We start from the raw sequence: 23,885 nt of genomic DNA, 5'->3' as shown, positions 1-23,885 counted from the left end.
CCATAGAAATGTCTTTTAAGAAAAAAATTGAGACATGAAAAGCTGTTCTATTCCAAATAGCAGCAGCCAAAAAGTGTGATGACAGATATTAGTAAGAGTAAGGGACACGTGCATCTACTCCCTTTTGGATGTGAGCTTGCTGATGGCAGTGCACTGGGTAGGTTAGGAATGCCATTCATGTTTCAAGCTGGAAGTTTTATATACCTCATGTCACAAGATACTTTTCTGCATCAGTACAAATAACTTAAGCAGAATTGCCTTCCATGAATGATTTTGGAAATTGTCACCATGATAGGGCTGATAGCAGTAGCAGAGGTGAGGTGAAACTATTATGGCAAATGAGTACATGGATTGTGAATTTAAATCAATTTAACAGGGAGTTAATGCAGGTTGGTGAAGTAAAGGAGCACGTGAGGTTTAAGGCAGAGGTATGTAGCAGGGTTTTAGACCAGTTGAAGTTTGTTTCAGTTTGTTGCACAGCAGCTGCCATGATGCAGTACAAAGAAATTTTCAACTTTTGTTCTATAATCCTGTAGTTTTTTTTGTGTTAGACATTACATGTGTTCTCTTTAATGTAATGACATACATCAAAATAGAAATTACATCATTTTCCAGATTCTTTATTTATCCACTTAGTTAGTTGCTTTCGGTACCAGATTTTGGCATGGATCCTCTCCAATGTCACTTCCTTTGCAGGTTTTTAAAATAACAAGATGATGTGAGGCTAGAATTTAAAACTATAATATTATAAATATCACATTTAAGAATCTAATTTTTAAAAAATGCACCAGGGACAACAAATTTTAAAATCAGTTTTCCAGAAGTTATTGCAGTGCATCTTGACTGCATTCTTAAAACAAATGGTGACAAAGTAGCAAGCCAAATCAATTATGGCATGGCCAATTCAGGTGTGTTCACTCAACCTTTGTAAAAGTAATAAAAGTGTGTGTTTTGCAGGAGGCTGACAACAAGGAAAGCTTTTTTTGTTTGTGCAGTTTTGGATGGAATTCCTTGCTATTGGCTAGTATTTTATCACCATATTGGAGTAGTACCTACTTCATCTCTTTACTTCATGTCTGTGCAAGTTCCCGCCCCATGAGAATTTTTGTTGAAGGAAGTAGAGGGAGCAAGTAGACAGTTCTAAAGAAATATTGTATTTGGTTTGTTTTAATTTTTTTCAATTTACTTGGTCATAAAGCACAAAACTAAGCCCCACTTTGTGTAACATTGTATGCTGCTGATCTAAAACTCTAATGCCTTTGATTTTTTTGCAGTGTGTATTAGCTTTGTGTTTCTTGTTTGTATGTGTATACAATGAGTCTCAGAGTTTGTATTAATGAAAATGCTTTCTATCCAGAAATGAGGTATCCATATTTACTGAATTTGGTCATTGCGAGAGTTCAAGTCCTTAGGATTTTGTGTTTGATATAAATTCCTGTTTGTTATAATTGTAGCTAAAAATTGAAATTATTTCCCTGCCAAAATCAGCTTGCTGGCAATTGTGTAGTGCTTATGGTTCCCTGTTTAGTGAACCAGACAGCACAGAAGAGAAATTGAAATCCCCCAATTTCTTTTCCCTCCAGTATGAAGCCATTTGCCCAGACCTTCAATTAAGCTACTATGTTGGTGGATCTGTGGTTAGGTTGACACTGAGGAGTTGCCGTAATCCCAATCAGCTCTTTGGTTTGATGGAGATTAACTGTGGCAGGGCTTTGAGAACTGAGACATGGGCTTCAGGAGTGGGATGGGGCGTGGGGTTGTGGGTTGAGGGAGGTGTTAGATGTTAGTATGCTCACATTTCAGGGTGTTGCTGGTTTGAAATGAAAAGTAACTTTTTTTTTACAAAAAAGGCACGAGGCCTATGCAATTGATTGTTTTGTTATTGGACTTGCCGGCCTATTAAATTTAAATGTGCATTCGTGGTTGATGATGTCACTGGGTATGTGTGGCATTTTTAAAATCATGGGCATAATGTGACGTTATATCATAGTGAGGCACGAGGGTGCTCTCTGCCCTTCACAGCTTCCAACAGGCCTGTTTCTGCTGCAGGATATGTTCTGCTTCAGCTACATTGGCTCCCCATTGGATGACAGTTGTACAAATAAATGTTTTGTGCAGATAGCTGCTCTGGTCCAGCAAGTGTCCTGAGATTTATTACAACTGAATCCACCTTTTCCTCACTTGATGTGTGCAAATGTCACTCTGTAATCAGGATTTATTAAATTGATTTTAATCTCTCTCATTTCTCTTCAACCCCACCCTCAACCTCTGCCAGCACCCAAAGAAATATTGTGGTGTTGAGCCAATTGTAACTTTATTCCTCTTGCTGTGAGATGTGAGTTAACTCAACACATGCTGAAGATAGATCTGAGGGCATTCTGATCTCTGTAGTTTAGTCTTGCAATACTTTTACCTACTTGGCCTTCTATAGAGTCATAGAGCCTTCGATCTAACCAGTCCATGCCAAACATAATTCCAAATTAAACTAGTCCCACATGCCTGCTCCTGGCCCATATCCCTCCAAACCTTACCCATTCATGTATCTATCCAAATGTCTTTTAAATGTTGTAATTGTACCAACATCCACTACTTCCTCAAGAAGTTCATTCCACATGGAAACCACCCTCTGTGCTTTTAAAAAAAAAAGTTGCTCCTGGTGTCTTTTTTTTTTTTACTCTTCTCTCCTCTCTGCTTAAAAATGTGATCCCTAGTCTTGAAATCCCCCATCCTAGGAAAAAGACAACTACCATTAACTCTATCTACACCTCTCATTATTTTATAAGCTTCTATCAGGTCGCCTTTTGACCTCCTATGCTCCAATGAAGGAAGTCCCAGCCTTTCCTTATAACTCGAATACTCCATACCTGGCAACATCCTGGTAAATTTCTTCTAAAACCCTCTCCAGCTTGATAATATCCTTCCTATAACTGGGCAACTAGAACTGGACACAGTATTCCAGAAGAGCCTTCACCAATGTCCTGTACAACCTCAACATGACTTCCCAAATCCTTTACTCCAAAGGACTGAGCAATGAAGGCAAGCATACCAAACGTTTTTTAACCACCCTGTCTATATGTGGCGCAATCTTCAAAGAATTTTCTACCTGCATCCCTCGGTCCCTCTGTTCTATAACACTACCTGAGGCCCTACCATTAATTGTATAAGCCCTACCCTTGTTTGTAATACAAAAATGCAATACTTCGCATTTATCCAGATTGAACTCCATCTGCCATTTTTCAGCCCATTGACCCATTTGATCAAGATCCCTTTGTAATCTTAGAAAACCTTCTTCACTGTCTCCTATGCCACCAATTTTGATGTCATCTGCAAACTTACTAACAATGCCTTCTATATTCTCATCTAAATAATTTATATATATGATAGACAAAAGAGGACCCAGAATCGATCCCTATGGAACACTGCTGGTTACAGGCCTCCAGTCTGTAAAGCAACCCTCCACCATTAGTCTCTGTCTCATGCTATTAAGCCATTTATGTATCCAGTTGACAAGCTCACCCTCAATACCATGTGACCTAACTTTACTAATTATTCAATTTTTTTCAACTATTCAATTTTTCTTGTCTTCAGTTAACTTTTACTTTCAGATGTTGCCAAGTCACTGCCTATAACTGAAAGAGTCAATAATGTGCCATTAATGTGTGTGAAGCTAGAGCTAGTTATTATCAGATCTCCATGTGGACCAGAATTTGTGGTACAGTACTGGACTGACTACCCAGAGGTTGTAAATTCAAATCTCGTTATAACAAATTGTGAAATTTAAATTGTGTACTAATAGGAAAATAACCGGACAGCAACAAAAATATTTTCTGACACCCATGTCTGTCAGAAAATCAAATCTCCTACTCTTTTCCTTATCTTGGCTTGCACACCACCACAAACCCACAAGATATAATTGTCTCTTGATAAAAAGTATCCTGGAAACCACTAGTGATACCTCATTATTAGGTGTCTCAGGTCCTGTAGAGTGAGATTGTGAATGCAACCGTGCCACATCTCACTACCTGAATGTTTTATTTCTCATTTACAAGTTGGTTCTTGCAATATGTCAGTAACATAGATTCTGTAAGAACGTATTAAATAGAATGAAGTGAGCTTTTGTCTAGTTATATAACCGGTCATTTCATAGCTATCCCAATAAAACCATAGCACTTTTTGCAATCCACTTACTGTAATGAATTTCTTCACATTCCAATCGTTCGTACAGTTAATTTAATGAGCCACTATAAGTGAGTCTCTGTTCATTTTCATTTGACTCTCATCACCTCCCCACTAATGGAAGAAGGACAGAAAGAAAATTATTACTTTTTCTTGAAACCACATTGGGTATCTCCAGGCAAATGAATTCTGACCAGATTGTGCAACCTGAAACATTGATAAGGTTTAGATTCTGGTAATTTTGTGTGACATTCTTCTTTTGATGAGGCACGATCGAATAAATGTATTCAATCATGAAGGATTTTGATATAATAAATGAGAAGAAACTGTTTCCAATGATGAGTGTACAGGTAACCAGTCATCACAGATTTAAGAGTTTTTTTTTAAAGCAAAAGCACCTGAAGGAGGCAAGTTTTGTTTTTAATGCCGTGGATTATGATGGTATGGAATATATTGCCTGGAATGGCATAAATGCCAACCCAGTTACAACTTTTTTTAAAGATAATAACATTATCATAATTAAGGGAAAGAGAATTTGACAAGTAAAAGGAGTATTTCATATATGATCTAGTTTAACTGGGGCTGCTTGCTTGTGCAAAAGTGGTTGTTGTGTCTAGTTTGAAAATTGAGGTTTCCATGGCAATGTGCAAATCTTGAAAAGCTGAAATGAAAATATTTAAATATTTCAGGTGAAGGGGTTTTTATGAAAACAAAACTGTAGCTTTAGCAAATTAGTCTGCAAATAGACTAGATGTTTTTATAACTAAACAATGTTAAGAGTAAATTTTGCTATCATTTAATTGTAATTACCCTTGTTTATGTTATAGGTAGAGTTAACAGGAGTTATGTAGGTGGCTTGAATTTATCATTTTATTTTGAAATCAGGTACTGTGGATCCTTCTTTGAAAGAACAGAATGAAGAACAGATACGCTCACAGGCTCAACGACGTCTTGAAGAGCAGCTTAAGCAGTACAGAGTGCAAAGACATCAGCAGAGAGTAAGTGTGTCGGAATAAAATTGGTAGGAGAGGGTCAAGAGATTCAGCTCATCTTTATTCCTAACTTGTAATTAACCAGTGTCAACTTGGCTCAGTGGTGAAAGCGAAAGATCGTGCATTCAAGTTCCATTCTAGGATTTCAGCGCAGTCTTAAGCTGATATTTGCAGACCAGTACAAACATTAATGTCAGGTGAGACATTAATCAAAGGCTCCATCTGTGTCTTTGGGTGGATGTAGCAAGTCAAAGGTTCATGCAGGCTCTGTCACTGATACTAGGGTAGAAGGAAGCTGGGTGCTGGAGTTGGAAAATTGGGGTAGTGGGAACTTTAGCCACAAGGTTTCAATTAGGCTGAGAGAACTGTAATCAAATATTTTAGTGAAGTCAGGAAAAAGACGAGCTGATTTAAGCACCTAGAACTTACTGAATAATGAGAGATATTTCTTATGTTGTTCGAGCTGCAATTGCTGTTATATTGCTATTACATATATACATGTGTAATAGGAGCAAGAATAGCCCACTCTGTCCTTAAACTTGATGTGCCATTTAATAACATTGCAAATGATTTGACTGTGTTTTGAATTCCACATTACCTTCTACCCCTGATAACCTTAGGTCTGGTTAGACAAGGGAATCAACCTATCTTGCCTTAAAAATATTCCGTGATCCCACTTCCACTGCCTCTGAGGCAGTTGTATATTCTCTGAGAGAGAATATTTTTCATAATCTTTGTCCAATAAGATGAACCCTAATTTTAAAACTGCACCCCCTAGACTTCATTCCTCCACAAGAGGAAATATCCTTTCCCCATCCACCTTAACAAGACCATTTAGAATCCTATGCACTTTAATCAAGTCGCCGCTCATCCTTCTAAATTCCAGTAACGCTGCCATTTTACTAAGGGGCAATGTTTGAAAAGGTTCATTTATGTATTTCACAGAACGAAACCCTGCTTAGTTGAGAAGCAGCTTTTCAGAACAATGTGTTTACTTTTATCTTTCAGTCCAAGCAATCAAAAAATCGACTCAGCAGTACTTTGGACCCAGAGTTGATGTTCCATCCAGAAGTACTTCCAAGAGCTAATAAACTAACCTTGACTACGGAATACTCATTCCTGAGGACCAGTGTTCCACGAGGACCCAAAGTGGGCAGTCTTGGAATGCCAAATGTTTTCAAAGATGAAAAGACTTCACGGAGTTCAAAGACCAGCAAAATACGATCCCTTGCGGATTATAAAACTGACAGTTCAGAGGCTGGCAGTAGTATTGGGAGGTCTTCCAGTGTGGAAACATTATCCCAGAACAGGACTGGTTCCTCCACATCTGTCATATCTGAAATAGGCTTTGCATCAGAAAATGATGATAAATTTGAGATTTCATTGCATATTGAGGACAACAATTCTGAGATAGATGGCAGCGAGTTGGGTGCGAGGCAAGCTGAAAATGAAAGTGATTGTTCTTCGTACAACAGTATATCCACCACTGGTATTTATGGGACCATGTCCGCGCTGGACAGCAGGCAAAAAAACACGTACACTGTTGATGGGCAAGAAATATTATCAAATGATATGGGGCAGTTTCCTTCTATTGGGGAAGTGTTACAAGCTGCAGCAGCAGAACATCAGAGTGACCATCAGGAAGTGAATGGAGCAGTGCGGAGCAGGAGAGACAGTATTTCCAGCAGGTAACTGTGCTATTGATATGCTTAAATAACCTGACATAGTGAATTCCCTTTGAACAACTCCTATTTTAAATATTGCTTTGTTGGGCACATGCTAACACAATCTTTTGTTAAAACGACCTGTGAATTTTTAATGGAAACCAAATATTTAAGGATTGCACTTTGCAATCAGAATCTTTATATTGATAAAAGACAAAATACCCTTAATGTAGCATCTATTTTTATCATTTTTGGTTTGATAATGCTTATGGTGCACTTGATAAAATGCTGACGATATCAATTTTAAAAAAGCGAAGTTCATAGATCGTATAAAGTAGGAGCATAAAAACAGAATACAGTGAACTGTTTTGGTGTCCTCATCTAATGGTTATATTGGCGTTGGTGAACAGAAACAGAAACTGAAACTGTTCACTAGGTAGATCTTACTTATGGAGGGATTGTGAAGAGTTGATTAGGTTGGTCCTGTACTTGTTGGCATTTTTAAAGTGAGTTTTTTTTTTTTATTATTCATGGAATGTGGATGTCACTGCCAGGCCAGTACTGCCCAGAGAGTCAAATGCATTGCTGTGAGTTTGGATTCACAGGGAACAGCTCAGTGGTTAGCACTGCTGCCTCACAGCGCCAGGGACCTGGGTTCAGTTCCACCCTTGGGCGACTGTCTGTGTGGAGTTCTCCCCGTGCCTGCGTGGGTTTCTTCTGGGTACTCCGGTTTCCTCTCTCACTCCAAAGATTGCAAGCTAGGTGGATTGGCTATGCTAAATTGTCCATAATGTTGAAGGATGTGTAGATTAGGTAGGTTATAGGGGGATGGGTCTGGGTGGGATGCTCTGAGTGGCGGTGTGGACTTGATGTGCCAAAGGGCCTGTTTCCACATTGAAGGGATTCTATGATTCTAGGCCGTACCATACCAACAAGAGGTGAGGCCACATTGGATTTGGTACTGGGTAATGAACCAGGCCAGGTGTTAGATTTGGAGGTAGGTGGGCACTTTGGTGATAGTGACCATAATTTGGTTACGTTTACTTTAGCGACGGAAAGGGATAGGTATATACCGCAGGGCAAGAGTTGTAGCTGGGGGAAAGGCAATTATGAGGTGATGAGGCAAGATTTAGGATGCATAGGATGGAGAAGGAAACTGCAGGGGCTGGGCACAATTGAAATGTGGAGCTTGTTCAAGGAACGGCTACTGCGTGTCCTTGAGAAGTATGTACCTGTCAGGCAGGGAGGAAGTGGTCGAGTGAGGGAACCGTGGTTTACTAAAGAAGTTGAATCTCTTGTCAAGAGGAAGAAGGAGGCTTATGTAGAGATGAGGCACGAAGGCTCAGTTAGAACGCTTGAGAGTTACAAGTTAGCCAGGAAGGACCTAAAGAGAGAGCTAAGAAGAGCCGGGAGGGGACATGAGAAGTCTTTAGCAGGTAGGATCAAGGAAAACCCTAAAGCTTTCTATAGGTATATCAGGAATAAAAGAATGACTAGAGTAAGATTAGGGCCGGTCAAGGACAGTAGTGGGAAGTTGTGTGTGGAGTCCGAAGAGATAGGAGAGGCGCTAAATGAATATTTTTCGTCAGTATTCACAGGAAAAAGACAATGTTGTCGAGAAGAATACTGGGATACAGGCTATTAGACTAGACGGGATTGAGGTTCATAAGGAGGAGGTGTTAGCAATTCTGGAAGGTGTGAAAATAGATAAGTCCCCTGGGCCGGATGGGATTTATCCTAGGATTCTCTGGGAAGCTAGAGAGGAGATTGCAGAGCCTTTGGCTTTGATTTTTATGTCGTCATTGTCTTCAGGAATAGTGCCAGAAGACTGGAGACTAGCAAATGTTGTCCCCTTGTTCAAGAAGGGGAGTAGAGACAACCCTGGTAATTATAGACCAGTGAGCCTTACTTCGGTTGTGGGTAAAGTGTTGGAAAGGATTATAAGAGATAGGATTTATAATCATCTAGAAAGGAATAATTTGATTAGGGATAGTCAACATGGTTTTGTGAAGGGTAGGTCGTGCCTCACAAACCTTATTGAGTTCTTCGAGGAGGTGACCAAACAGGTGGATGAGGGTAAAGCGGTTGATGTGGTATATATGGATTTCAGTAAAGCGTTTGATAAGATTCCCCATGGTAGGCTATTGCAGAAAATACGGAGGCATGGGATTGAGGGTGATTTAGCGGTTTGGATCAGAAATTGGCTAGCTGTAAGAAGACAGAGGGTGGTTGTTGATGGGAAATGTTCATCCTGGAGTTCAGTTACTAGTGGTGTACCTCAAGGATCTGTTTTGGGGCCACTGCTGTTTGTCATTTTTATAAATGACCTGGATGAGGGCGTAGAAGGATGGGTTAGTAAATTTGCGGATGACACCAAAGTCGGTGGAGTTGTGGATAGTGCGGAAGGATGTTGCAGGTTACAGAGGGACATAGATAAGCTGCAGAGCTGGGCTGAGAGGTGGCAAATGGAGTTTAATGCGGAAAAGTGTGAGGTGATTCACTTTGGAAGGAGTAACAGGAATACAGAGTACTGGGCTAATGGTAAGATTCTTGGTAGTGTGGATGAGCAGAAAGATCTCGGTGTCCATGTGCATAGATCACTGAAAGTTGCCACCCAGGTTGATAGCGTTGTTAAGAAGGCGTACAGTATGTTAGGTTTTATTGGTAGAGGGATTGAGTTTCGGAGCCATGAGGTCATGTTGCAGCTGTACAAAACTCTGGTGCGGTCGCACTTGGAGTATTGCGTACAGTTCTGGTCACCGCATTATAGGAAGGATGTGGAAGCATTGGAAAGGGTGCAGAGGAGATTTACCAGGATGTTGCCTGGTATGGAGGGAAGGTCTTATGAGGAAAGGCTGAGGGTCTTGAGGCTGTTTTCGTTAGAGAGAAGAAGGTTAAGAGGTGACTTGATAGAGACATACAAGATGATCAGAGGATTAGATAGGGTGGACAGTGGGAGCCTTTTTCCTCGGATGGTGACGGCTAGCACGAGGGGACATAGCTTTAAATTGAGGGGTGATAGATATAGGACAGATGTCAGAGGTAGGTTCTTTACTCCGAGAGTAGTAAGGGCGTGGAATGCCCTGCCTGCAAAAATAGTAGACTCGCCCACTTTAAGGGCATTTAAATGGTCATTGGATAAACATATGGATGATAATGGAATAGTTTAGGTTAGATGAGCTTCAGATTGGTTTCACAGGTCGGCGCAACATCGAGGGCCGAAGGGCCTGTACTGCGCTGTAATGTTCTATGTTCTATGTAAGGCTGGCAGATTTCCTTCCCTAAAGGGCATTTTCTGTCAATCGGTAACAGTTTCTTGGTCATCATTTGATTCTTAATCCCAGATTTTTATTGAATTCAGATTCCAACATCTGCCATGGTGTGATTTGAACCTGGGTCCCTGGAATGTTACATGGGTGTTTGGATTAATAGTGTAATGGTAATACAACTAAGCTATCACCTCTCTTAACGTGTGATGACCTTACTGAAACATATTCTTATGAAGCTCGACAGGGTGGATTCACAGAGGTTGTTTTCCCCTTGTGGGAGAATCAGAACCTAAGGGCATAATCTCAGTCTAAGAGGTCACCCATTTAAGACTGAGATGAGGAGGAATTTCTTCTAAGGGTAGTGAATTTGGAATTCCTTATCCCAGAGAACTGTCAAGGCTGGTTCATTTAATTATACTCAAAGCCTGAGATGGACAGATTTTCAATCAATGAAGGAGTCAGGTATCATGGGGAAAACGTAGGAAGGTGGACTAGGAAACTACGTTGTTTTAAAAACCCAGCTGATTCACTGGATTCCTTTAAGGGAGGACATCTGTTTGTCCTTTCTTAGGGATACCAATGTCCCATGAGTTAATAAGATTAGAGCTTTGGGAAATAAAATCATAACTGCTGTTGATTCAGAATAGCTGTATTGGCATTGTGATCAATTTTGTGTCTCATGCTATGTTCATTGCATCATGAACAGCTGTTAGCAAAAGTTTGAGTTTCGTTTGTGGAGTATATGCATCTATTTACCACAAATAAGAAAACAGAATTTGAGGGTTGCACATGAATCCCAAATATAATGGGGTTGCTGGAGTTGTTTGCTGTTTAATGCTCACTACTTAGTGAATGGTGTGTTAAAGTCACTGTTATAATTTTGTTATGCAGTGTCTCCATGGAAAGCTCTGTCGCAGAATCCCACGATGACCTGATGCAAATTCTGAAAGAAAAAATGCGACTTGAGGGGCAACTGGAAGCGCTGTCTTCTGAAGCTAATGAGGTGAAAAAAAAAAATTTTTCCTTGTCCTGTCCTTGGGCTGGGGTGAGGGGCCAGAAGGGGCAGGGTCAAGAGAGAAAGGGGGAGGAAGGGAAGAGAACAAAATGACCTGACATTTAAAACTGCTGTCATGCAGAAAGGTGGATTTTAGGTTCACTTACCCCATAGCTTTTTATCTCCAGTTGCTTTATTATCATGAGATGCTTCTCCATTTTTGGCATGCTTTTCTCAATGCTAAGCAGTTGAACCACGTAACAAAGCTAGACCTTTTCAATCCATTGGATGTATTGTTGAAGCATTTACATATTGATCAAAAAGTCATGTGGAAATAATGATCTTTTTCCATTTCTATAGTTCTTTAAATTATGAGAAGCTAAGAAAACTGCACTGCAGATATGTTATCGTATTTTGCATTTTTATGTGTGTGTTTAGCGAGAGGAGGGTGGAGAAGATGGTGAGGATGTCATTTTTTGGTATCATTGCTTATCTGGTATAATTCAGCTTCTGTAAGCTTTCGATTGCACATGGTAAAGTTGAAATATTTGTGGAGGTACTTTCTTCTTTATAGGTCCCATAAGAGAAGTAAAATTTCAAATTTCACTTATTTGGTTATGTAGGTAATAGATTCTTTTGAGTTCCTGAAACTGTGAAGTTCTTTGTGTTCATATGAATTGGGTTTGTATAATTTTTCTTTAAAGGAAATTTACACGCTCAGTCTGGGCTATCTTGACATTGATGTTGAAGCAATTGAAGAAAAGGTATAACCATTCCTTATTAAAGGTAAAAAAAAAAGGCATCATAACCTCTTTTCTTAACTTCTAAGGGCTTGAAAGAGAAGACCGAATTGCAGGCCCAATTAGCAGCTTTAAATGCACAACTACAGGCACAAGATGAGCAGAAGGCACTCAGTGAGCAAAAACAGAATACATTGAACTCTGAAGTAAACACCTTACGACAAACATGTTCCAGTCTGGAACAGGCCATGACTGAACTGCAGACCAATCTAGAGTCTAAGAATGCCAGTTTAGCTGCACTAAACAATGATCTTCAGGTGTCAGAGGAGCAATACCAGAGGCTGGTGGGAAAAGTTTCAGAAATGCAGCAGGCACTCTCCAGCAGAGATGATTCAGGTATGTCTTTATGGAGTGATAGAATCTGTGCTCAGTAAGAACATGTTGTGGCTTCTGTTTTTGGTTTTCTCTCCTGTCCCTAATGTATTGATTCTTGCCGGATACCCATTACCTTGCTCTTTTTGCTGTATACGCCCAGGTAATATTTATTGGAGACTGATTGTAGGGCCATCATGGAGCCCAAGCCAGTTCTCTTTCTCACTCGCTCTTCCCAGTAAGAGTAGGTACATAATCTGAATTTTCAACTGTAAATTTCCTCCTTACCTCCTTCCTACCTATCTCTTCCTGGTTTGGGGCAATGGAAGCATTGTATCAGGCCAAACTGGAATAACAAATCCAACATAGATGGGGAATCAGATTTCTCCGGTTACTTGTTATGGAGACCCTAGATGTTTGCTGCTTTTAAAGGTGCCAGATAAATGTAAGTTTCTAGCCAGAGTATTTTTAATTGACTTGGTACAATCTCATGTGACCATTCATTCTGTCTCCTAAATTGTATAAGGTTTTAAAAGTGTAATGACTTTGTAGTATAGTGAAATTCCATGTAAAATTCACCGTTGAATTTTGCAGCTTAGCGTTAGCTGTTGTTTTGGGTTATTTGGCTTTAGAACGATAAGTTGCGCTTTAGTTGGCTGATTTGCAGATGGAATATTTTATTTTTGCATTAAACTATTGCAAATATTTTTATAATTTTCAGGAGTGACCTATTCCTTTAGAGTTGCCAAGGTATAATTTCCTAACCAGTTACATATTTGTCCTTGATTTCCAAGATCTGTGTTAGTTTAGTTAGTATTGATTTTTGGAATTGTTCCGAACATGGGACTTATGAGCAGGATTAAGCCATTCAGCCCTTCGAGCCTGCTCTATCATTTCAGTAAGATCGCAGCTGATCTGGTTGGTGTCTGAATCCCACTTTCCTGTCAGCGCTCTCCCTATAGCCCTTGATTCCTTTTTGTCTATCAAAAATCTGTCTAACTTTGGGTCAATGAATATATTCAAGACAATCTCCACTACATGGAGAAGAGAATTCTGCAGACCAACAAAAATTCTCATCTCTGCCTTAAAGCAGGATCTCCTCCTCTTTAACTATGTCCCCAAGTTTTAGTCTCTCCCTACAAAAGGAAATATCCTGTCAACATCTACCCTACCAAATCATTTCAGGATCTTGTATATTTCCATAAGATCACCTCCCATTTTTCTGAACAGCAATGGATATAGGCCCAGCCTGTCCAAGCTCTCTTCAAAGGGTAACCACCTCATCCCAGAAATGAGTCAGATGACCTTCTCTGAACTATATGCAACATGGTTTCCTTTTGAAACTGAGGAGACCAAAACCGTATACGTTACTCCATATGCAATTTCACCAATGCTCTGTACAACTGCAGTAACAGGTCCCTATTTTGATATTCAATTTCTCTTGCAACGAATGAAAGCATTTAATTTGCCTTTCTGAATGTTTGGTGTACCTGCATGCAGAGTTTTAATTCATGGGGTAGCACAGTGGCTGAGTAGTTAGCACGGCTGCCTCTCAGTGCCAGGGTCCCAGGTTCAATTGCAGCCTCAGGCGACTGTCTGTGTGGCATTTGCACATTCTCCCACAGTCCAAAGATGTGTAGGTTAGGTGGATTGGCCATGGGAAATGCAGGGTTACAGGGATGGGTAGGGGTGGTGGGCCAGGGTGAGATGCTCTTTGAAAGGTCGGTGTGGGCTGGATGGGCCGAATGGCCTACTTCTACACTGTAGGGATTCTATGATTCTGTGCACCATTTACACTCTGGTCCATCTGCACTTCAAAATTCTGCAGTCTCTCTCCATTCAAACAGTAAACTGCTTTTCTGTTCTGCCTACCAAAATGAACACATTCGCATTTTCCTACATTATAGTCCATCTGCCAAATTTTTTTGTTGTCACTTAACCTGTATATATTCCATTTTAGACCCTCTAATTGCTCCTGTCAATTTTCTACCTATACCTTAAGTACCACATATTTAGCACTGGTTTCCATGTCATTATTATAGACTGTAAATAATTGAAATCCCATTGCTGTTCCTGTGGAACTCTACTAGTTATAGCCTGCCATTCTGAAAAAGACTAATTTATCGCTATTCTCTGATTCCTGTTTCCTAGCCAGTCATCTAATCTATGCACGCTTTTTTTATAGATAACAGTGTAGCTGCCTTCATTGAATTAGGTTCAGACATGGGAGATTTTAATAGTTACATAAACGATTAGTGTGTTAGGATAGCATTAGAATATTTATTCAGCCTATCAGTTGACCATGAAAGATGTAGTCATGTTTATTTTTGTCTGTGCAGTTATATTGTCCTGGACATTATTTTAAACCAAATAAATGGTTGGTATAAGAAAAATGTAAACGTAAGAAACTAGCCTGCAAGTTGGTATTCTAAAGTGTGTTTAATTCTTTTTTCCAGTTCATGCTATTCAACAACAAATGACAATCCTACAGAGCCAGCTTCAGCAGGTACAATTGGACCGTGCCACTCTGACAAGCCAGCTCAAGGCTTCCCAGTCGGAAATAGCTTCTCTGCAGCAAGTCAGGCAATGGTACCAGCAGCAGCTGACACTGGCACAAGAGGCAAGAGTTCGGTTACAGAGTGAAATGGCAAATGTGCAGGTAAAGTACCATGAGATCTTTATAACCTCTGGTGGTACCCATGTTCCAGTAGGCCTAAACAGTTTTGCTGCTTTTGCATACAAAGTTTAATGTGGAGTACATGTATCGTCAATGACTTTTTAAAAAATTGAATCACTCAATTTGTACATGTCAATATGTGACTGTTACTATTTTGTCTTGGATCATCTGCAAGTGTGTACAGAATCTGGTTAAAATTACTCCTGGAAATGATTTCCCTGAGATAAACTGCAACTTGTAGTGAAACTAAGTAAAATATAGCTTATAATAAAAATAAAGTGCTGGAGAAATTCAGGTCTGGCAACATTTGTGAGAGAGAAACAGCGTTAATGTTTTGAGTTTGATATGAACACTTCTTCAGAACTGTTTCTCTCTTTGCAGATGCTGCCAGACCTGCTGAGTTTCTCCAGCACACTCTATTCAAGATCTCCAGCATCTGCAGTACTTTGCTTTTAAAATATAATTTATGGTACATGCAAATGCTTTTACATTCTGGGCCTTGTGGGTCTGCCATTGTTTCAGTGGAGATGGTTTTGCTTTACTCACACAGGCTGGTCACATGACTCAAGCAGCAATGCTGGAGCATCTGAAGATTGAGAATGTCTCTCTGTCTCAACAACTTACGGACACTCAGCAGAGATCCATCAAGGAAAAGGAGCGTATTGCAATGCATCTCCAAAACATTGAGGTAAAAATGCAACAGTGCCAATGAAATATACTAATTTCTGTGACAGAGAAGACTGTACAACAATCAACAAAGTTCAAATTTGATTCTAGTCTCTTTTAAGATTAGTCCTGAAAAGCATTGAAACAAATATTTTTTGTTCTTGAAGGAATAACATGTCTTTTAATATTTTTAAAAATTCTGCTTTAAAAACTTTTTAGCCTAGACCTGTTTGCTAGGTAATGCCCTGTAGTGATCACTAGTGTGGGATCATTATAATTTTGGTCACATCAGATGATCATGGAGAGAAGACAAATTGAATGAGTGCTTATACTGTTTATACTTTAATGTATCCTCCCGAAGAAGAACAAGGATACATTTTTCATGAATTAAAATGATTTTAATTCTATTTCTCATCCTTCATTACAATAGGAAATTTAGTCCCACTACATAATTGTGACTTATTTAGATGTAATATAATTGATTATTGCAAGATTCTTTTTATACTAACCGCATAGTAGCGATCTGCTGAAAGCTACAATAAATAGGATTTGTCACCCCAGAAATAGAGACCCAAATCAGCCCCTCATGCAGTGCTACAGTGCTGAAGCATCCATTCTAGAAATTCTTTTGCTTTTTATGGTATCGCAGCTTGCGAGAACCAGGTCTTAATTGCTTCATTGTAGCTGCTATTAAATGATTCATAATTGAACAAGATTATTAAAATATTTCCATGTCAAATATGACTAAGTCAGTCCACAAATTTTGTAATCTTTTAGTATTTGAAAATGCCCTTTTCTGCAATAGGTTGATATGTTGGATCAGGAAAAAGCTTTCCAGCAGATCCAAGAGGCTAAGACATTGGTGGAAGATGATCTGTCTCGGAAACTTGAAGAGTTTGAGGAAGAGCGTGAACACCTTCAGAAACTGGCTGATTCAGCTACTGCATTGGAGAGACAGCTCGAGGAGGTAAGGAGCCTTAATTTTGTACGAGTAGCTATTTAATTTTGAAAATGTTGCAAATGAGCTATGTCTGTAATTCAAAATGCAACTCAACAGGTCCTCTGGCAACCAGGCCAAGTATTTCCATTGACTCCTCTGAATGGAAATATCAACCTGTTCAATTCTGGTTGACTTTGTTCAACCAAAAGTGGACTTCATTCCAAGTTCAAAATTTTTTTTTGTGTTAATAGACTGCCTGTTAAATTAGCTACGGTATTTGAGGAACCTGTGCCACTTCCTATGTTAGTGATGCTTCCTACTGAATATGTTCTTAAAAAGAAAGGGAGCAGGAGTGGGCCATTTACTCTGAGCCTACAGCAAGTTCATGGTCATCTGATTACGACATTAACTCCACTTTGCCTGTCTCCCATAAATAACCCTCAACTCCCTATGTGGGGTGAGATGAGAAGAAAGGTGTCGAGTTTTACATTATGTAAAGGAAAAAAAAGTGTATTACCTTAACTTATTCAGCAACTTTGATATTGCATCTTTTGAATGTTACAAATTGTTCCAACACCAGGTTTGAGTTACTTTTGGTACATTACTATCATCTTATAGAAATGGAGGCATTTGCTCACGGCAAAGTCTAACAACAAATAAATGGATGTATTGGTAAATTACTGATAGCTCAGTTTAAAGGAAAAATGTCAAGACAGAAGCATTCCATGCCTCTCTTTGAGTAGTACCTGAAATCCTTTATATTACACAAACCATTAGAGCAGCAGACCAGGCCTAGGTTTAATATCTTCAGAACAATAGTGTCTCTGACAGTACAGTGCTCCTTCATTACTCTGCCTAAGGTCAGTCCTAATGTATGCGCTTGAGAGTTCTCAATAGAGCTTGGAATCTCCAGACTTCCGATTTGACAGAATGTGATTTAAGATTGTAAATGCTATACCATGAATACTAGGTCTTTTCTGCTCTGAGCACCTCTGTACAGGTGAACTTATTTAGCTAATGTGATCTCATCTTCAGAAAAAAAAAATCCTCAATTATGCTATCCGCCCATTTCTTAAAGTTTCCAAAAAGCTTGTCCCCAGAGCACACTTTGGCAATACAGCTCATCTGTGGAAACCCTTAAACACTTCCCTCATTTCCCCTCTCAACTGTGAAGTTGTGCCCCTTGTTCATCCGTGTTCTTTTCGACATTTAACTGTGATTCTGTCAAGGAACTGTTACTAATGTTGATTTCTTTGTGATTCTAGTTCATAGATGTATTGAAAATTTATTTTCAGGTTAAGTTAACCTTGCATCAACGTGAACTCCAGTTAGGAGCTTTGGAACAGGAACAGTTAGACCTACTGAAACAGCTGACTGTCTCCCAGGAGTCCTTGCACACCAAGGACCAATCCCTAAATGAGCTGCAGGCACGTTACGACGAGCTGGAAGCCCGTCTAACAGATGTCCAAACTGAAACCGGTGCCAAAGATGAAACAATTCAGTCCTTGCAGAATGAAAAGATTGTCCTCGAAGTAGCATTGCAAGCAAGGAAGACCGAGAAGGGTGTACTGGATGAAGAAACTAAAAAGCTTGAGGAGGACACAGAGATGGTTTCTGAAATCCTTGAACAGCTTCGGCAGGAAGTTGTTATTAAGACTGGATTGGTAATTAAAACTTAACTGTGCTATAATACATAATGCTTGAAAGATTAAGGAAAATTTCATTAATCATTTTTGAAATTTCAAGAAAATTTTCAAAAAGTTATATGCTACAACCCAGAAGTATAAGTCACTAACTGATGCATTATTGAATAATGTTTTCAGTCCAAAGCTATTTTGTGAGGAATGAAAATAGAACTTGGGCAAATAAAATTTGAAACAAAAATGGTAAGCATTTATGTAGAATAGCAATAAGAAATGTTTAAAATGGTGTTCAACAGAATTCAGGAAAATGTATTACATTTTAGAAGTATTAAACAAATTCAAATAAGGCACCATTGATGAATAAAGATGGGAAGAATGAATCATGAGGAAAGAAGCAATGAACAGCAGAGGAGAGTATGATGAGGTAGAGTATAAAAGATCTCGCGAGAAGTTAATCAATTAGGAAAGTTAAAAAGAAAGTATGCTGTTAAATGATCAAGAAACATAAAACAAAGTCTACAGGCATGTAAATTCTTAAAGTAAGTCATAATGGAAAATGTGGCAAAAATGGGCAAAATGGGATGAAATAAATAGCAGTGATTGTGAAATGGCAGAAATAATAAATAATTTTACTTCAGTATTTGCTCAGGTGAGGGACTGGCACATTTGGCCACAGACATTGCCCTTTCTCCTCTGGAACTTGTACTTTTAAGTCCATCCCCAGAATGTGGCATTGAAAGTTTCATGTGACTGCTGCTTATTGGTTTCTATGTGACATCAGTTGTGGTGGTCTTCATCCAATTCCTTGTACTGGTAGACCTATTGTACAAAATTACCACCCATCCAGAGACTAGGAACCTTGCTGCAAATAACTAACTTTCTAATTGTCCAAAGCCTTATCCACCATCTATAAGACACAACTCAGAAGTTTATTGGGATACTCTACATTTTGTCTGGAAGAGTGCAGCTCCAAAAACACTCCAGGAGCTTGACCCCACATCCACCAGCATTCATACCTTCCACAATGGATGCCTAGTAGCAGCAGAGTGTACCATCTACATGATGCACCAGGGTCTTTTGACAGCACCTTCCAAACCCATGACCACTGTTGTCTAGAAGGACAAGGGCTGTAGATTTGTGGGAACTCTATGACCTACAAGCTCCCCTCAAAGCCACTCACCATCCTGACTTGGAAATATATCTCCATTCCTTTGGTGTCACTGAGTCAAAATTCTGGAATTCCCTCCCTAGCAGCATTGTGGGTGTGCATACACCAAATGGACTGCCGTGGTTCAAAAAGTCGGCTTACCACCATCTCAGTGGCAACTAGGATGAGCCATAAATGCTGGCCCAGCAGCAATATCCAATTCATGAGTGAACTTTTATTTAAAAAAAAAACTGGTAATACTACTCAAACACCTCAGGATAAGAATTGAAAAGCAAATCATACTGTTGTGATGGCAGAGTAAAGGAGCCTTAGATTTAATCTCCTTTGGCTGTTATCAGTCTTGGCTGCCCAAGTTAGGATGTGATCCAGTTTCCAACTAAAACATCCCACATGAGAATAAGAGTTCAAGGAAAATGGTTTTATTTGACAAGCTAGTAATCTGTTTTTTGATGAGTATTGCTCTTAGTGTACACACAGACTTGGGTATTGCTGCAAAAAAGATATTTTTTTCAAAGCTTTTCATCTTGTATACATCTGGATAAATCTCAAGAATACCAGTTTAAGGGGAAGACCAACATTTATGAGAGGAGAGTGATGATTGGTTGAAAAGTGCATTCTGATTGATAGAGGAGTAACACAGAGTCTAGAAACATATTAAACACAGCAAAGTATTATATATTAATCATGCCAGTATTCAAAACAAGTAATTTGTTTGGAAATGGCTGCATCACAAGGAACTATGTTTTTGGATAACAGTAAAAGATTACCTATGAGGATCGTTGTAAAACATATGGTATAGTTCCTACTTTGAAATAAGTATTACTTTCCAGTGTTAGTATTTTTATAGGAGATATCAGTTTACATGTAAATTTATTTGGCTTTTTATAGGTAGAAAATATGCAAAAGGAGAATACCAGCTTTAAGAAGCAGACCCAGAAGCTAAAAGATCAACTTGTTCAGCAGAAGGTATGTGTTCCTGAGATTTGTAATATTTAATTCAGCCCCTTGAAATTAGCAGTTTTACATGTTTACATAGATTGCTTTGAAAGTGATCAGAAGAATAGTATTGGTGGAACAGTGTTGATAGTTTTCGAAAATTAATTGCACTTTCAATGACATCTTCCTTCAGGTGATGGTGGAGGCATATCGACGTGATGCAAATTCAAAGGATCAACTAATGAATGAGTTGAAGTCAGCAAAGAAAAAGCTGGAGTTGGAGGTGAAAGAACTGAAACAAGAAGTTGTTGTACTGCAGACTGACAAAAAATCTGCACAGAACGAGCATTTAAGATTACAAAAAGAAATTTCTCGAATCCACCAACAAATGACAGATCTAGAAACCCAGCTGCAGGTGGCACAGGAAGAACGTGATGAATTGAACACAGAACTTCAGGTACACAGCCAATTTCACAACCCTTAAATATGAGCAACTTGACAATAGTGTTAATGAGTTGGCTTTGTTTAATTTCATTGTTCTTGTCAATAGACCATTAAATTTGTTGTATTATACTTTCCAATAGTCGATGCAGTTTGACCAAAACCATCTAGTATCACTTTCCCACGAGAATGAAGAACTGAAGAAGCATGTGGAGCAGATGCAAGAAGAAGCTAAAAAGTAAGTGTTTTTTTTTTTAAAATTAAATGTGATTGTTCTGTTCCTGCTAATTAAGTAATATACAGCAAACTTTGTTTTAACTGGCACCTGATAAACTGGCAAAAGTTATATATCTCAAATACTGCAAAGTTTACAGTATTATGATGTCCAATTATTATAGTTTTTTTTAATTTGTATGCCTTAATGTAAAGACACCTGTTCAGTCAAATGACCACATGAAATATCAATAGTTGATTCAATTTTGAGACAAATACCACTATCTACCACGATGTCTGAGTAGTTAGTTGAGGTTGCAAATAAGAAGGTTCTCTGCCAGTAAGTTTCATTTAAGGCAAAGTTGCATTATTATTTAAGTGATCTATGCTGTATAACAGTGATTGTATACCCTTTGCATTACGTTTCTATTACTTAGTGTGTGCTTTTACATTGATTATGTGGACCTCTTGATTATCTGGAATATTTAATCAATCAGTACACTCCTGGTCTCATGTCCAGTTAATAAAAGGTTTGCTGTACTTTATAGCTTAGAAATTTCCAAAATGGCCATTGTTATTGAAGATGAAGACTTTCTACTTTCCACTGTAATCGTAAGGAAACTTCCTGAAGCATTGCAGGATGTACATATAATCAAAGAAAATACCGTTATAGAATAAACAGCGCAGAAAGACATACCTTGTGACATTTTTTTGGTAGTGCTATTAAACTAATCTCACTCCCCTTTTCTGTCCACATATATCCTGGTATGACTTTTTTAATTTTAATTTTTCAAGTATTTAACCAATTCCATGAATTTGCTATGGCTTCAGTTAAGTGTTGTTGATTGAAAGGCATGTTGATAGCTACTCTTTCGCCGCCGCCCCCCCCCCCCGCCCCTTTCTTGGCTTAATTCCTTTTAGTGCTTTATATAAGGAATTATTGGATTCTAAGTGGACCTTCGTTTTCCTGATTTTGTTTTTAATCAGCATCATCTCTATTTTCTTCCAGAGGTTTCTCTGAACAGAAGACACGAATGAAGAAGCTTGGCACTGATCTCAGCAGTGCGCAGAAAGAAATGAAAGCCAAACACAAAGCTTATGAAAGTGCTGTTGGTATCCTGAGCCGTCGACTGCAGGAGGCCCTTGGAGCAAAGGAGTCAGCTGAGGCAGAGCTCAGCAAGCTGAAAGATCAGATCACAGAAGGTGGAAATGATAAAATTCTGCAAGTATGTTGCCCTTTCTAAGTTGCAGTTTGCAAATGTATTTGTGTTCTAGAATTTGCAAACTTGTGTCTGAGGCACAATAAAATCTGGGGGATATGTTTTAAATGTAAGTGTAACAACCCTGGGAGGGTGGGAAATTACAGGCTGGTTTGCCTGACCATGGTCATTGATAAGATCTTATTAATGATGAGATTGCAGAGTACTTGGAAGTGCTTATTAAAATAGGGCTGAGTCAGCACAGCTTTGTCAAGGGGAGGTCATGCTTGAAAAGTCCTAATAGATTTCTTTTGAAGAGGCAATGAGCAAGTTAGACCAAGGAGAGCCAGTGGTTGTGATCTGTTTGGATTTCCAGAATGCCTTTGACAAGGTAATGCACAGGAAGCTACTAAATAAAATAAGAGCTCATGGTGTTAGGGGCAAGATACAGGCATGGATAGAGGATTGGCTAACTGGTGGAAGGGGTCTTTTACAGGATGGCAGCCGGTGACTAGTGGACTTCTGCTGTGATCGGTGTTGGGATCACACTGTTGTATTCATGTTATGTATTAACGAAGGACAAAAAAGTTATAGTTGCTAAGTTTGCAGAATGCACAAAGGTAGGTGGTTTGACAGGTAGTGTTGAGGAAGTAGGCAGGCTGCAGAAGAACTTGGATATGGTAAGAGAATGGGCAGAGAAGTGGCAGATGGATTACAATGTGGGAAAGTATGAGGTTATGCACTCTGATAGAAAGAGTAGAGGTGTAGACTATTTTCTAAACTGGAAAAGGCTTCAGAAATTTAAAGCACACGGTCTTGGGAGTTCTAGTTCAGGATTCTCTTACAGTTAACATGCAAGTTTAGTTGGAAGTTAAGAAGGCAATTGCAAAATTAGCATTCATTTCAAGAGGGCTAGAGTCCAGGAGCAGAGATCTGTTGCTGAGGCTGTATAAAGAGCTGGTTAGACAGCAGTTGGAATATTGAGAAACTTTGGGCCCCATATTTGAGGGAAAGATGTGCTGGTGTAGTAGGGGTCCAAATGAGGTTTACAAGAAAGATCCCAGACAAGAAGGGCTTGTTATATGGGGAGCAGTTGAGGACTCTGTGTTTAGAAGGATGAGGGAGCATCTGATTGAAACTTAGAGAATACTGAGAGGCCTGGATAGTGTGGATGTAGCAAAGAAGTTTCCATTAGTAGGAGAGAGTACACACTCAGTGAAGGGACAACCGTTCAGAACTGAGATGAGGAGGAATTTCTTTAACTCAGGGTGGTTAATCTGTGGAACTCATTATTGTTGAAGGTTGTAGAGGCCAAGACATCATTGAATCAGAATGGACGCAGGCCATTTCGCCCATCAAGTCCACACTGACCCTCCAGAGAGCATCCTATCTAGACTCAACCCCTATCCAATCCCTGGAACCCTGCATTTCCCATGGCTAATCTACCTAGTCTGCACATTTTTGGACTGTGGGAGGAAACCAGAGGACACATGGAGAATGTGCAAACTCTACACAGACAATCACTCAAGGGTGGAAGTGAACCCAGGTCCCTGGCACTGTGAGGCAGCACCACTAACTACTGAGCCACTGTGCTGCCAGTCATTTGTGGTTTTTTGAGACAGAGATAGGTTCTTGGTTAGAGATAGTAGGAGCTGCAGATGCTGGAGAATCTGAGATAACCAGGTGTGGAGCTGGATGAACACAGCAGGCCGAACAGGAAGGCTGACGTTTCGGGCCTAGACCCTTCTTCAGAAATGGGGGAGGGGAAGGGGGTTCTGAAATAAATAGGGAGAGA

General features: G+C 39.4%; 1 protein-coding gene across 10 annotated transcripts in view; it reads left to right on the top strand.

The window, feature by feature from the left end:
* golga3 (golgin A3) overlaps positions 1 to 23,885 on the top strand; it is an 82,985-nt gene that overhangs the window by 25,508 nt on the left and 33,592 nt on the right. For all 10 annotated transcript variants that reach the window (XM_048611431.1, XM_048611434.1, XM_048611432.1 and 7 more), the window contains 12 exons: positions 5,062 to 5,174; positions 6,177 to 6,856; positions 10,993 to 11,104; positions 11,925 to 12,231; positions 14,664 to 14,866; positions 15,435 to 15,572; positions 16,356 to 16,517; positions 17,786 to 18,154; positions 20,190 to 20,267; positions 20,431 to 20,694; positions 20,822 to 20,916; positions 21,901 to 22,117. In XM_048611431.1, the coding sequence (XP_048467388.1) occupies positions 5,062 to 5,174; positions 6,177 to 6,856; positions 10,993 to 11,104; positions 11,925 to 12,231; positions 14,664 to 14,866; positions 15,435 to 15,572; positions 16,356 to 16,517; positions 17,786 to 18,154; positions 20,190 to 20,267; positions 20,431 to 20,694; positions 20,822 to 20,916; positions 21,901 to 22,117 (2,738 nt within the window). The remainder of the gene's footprint in view (positions 1 to 5,061; positions 5,175 to 6,176; positions 6,857 to 10,992; positions 11,105 to 11,924; positions 12,232 to 14,663; positions 14,867 to 15,434; positions 15,573 to 16,355; positions 16,518 to 17,785; positions 18,155 to 20,189; positions 20,268 to 20,430; positions 20,695 to 20,821; positions 20,917 to 21,900; positions 22,118 to 23,885) is intronic.

This window comes from Rhincodon typus, chromosome 24, assembly GCF_021869965.1.
Source record: "Rhincodon typus isolate 14 chromosome 24, sRhiTyp1.1, whole genome shotgun sequence".
In the NCBI taxonomy this organism is placed as follows: Eukaryota; Metazoa; Chordata; class Chondrichthyes; order Orectolobiformes; family Rhincodontidae; genus Rhincodon; species Rhincodon typus.
The sequence above is the reverse complement of the archived record's forward strand: the minus strand, read 5'-3'. Positions and strand labels throughout refer to the sequence as shown.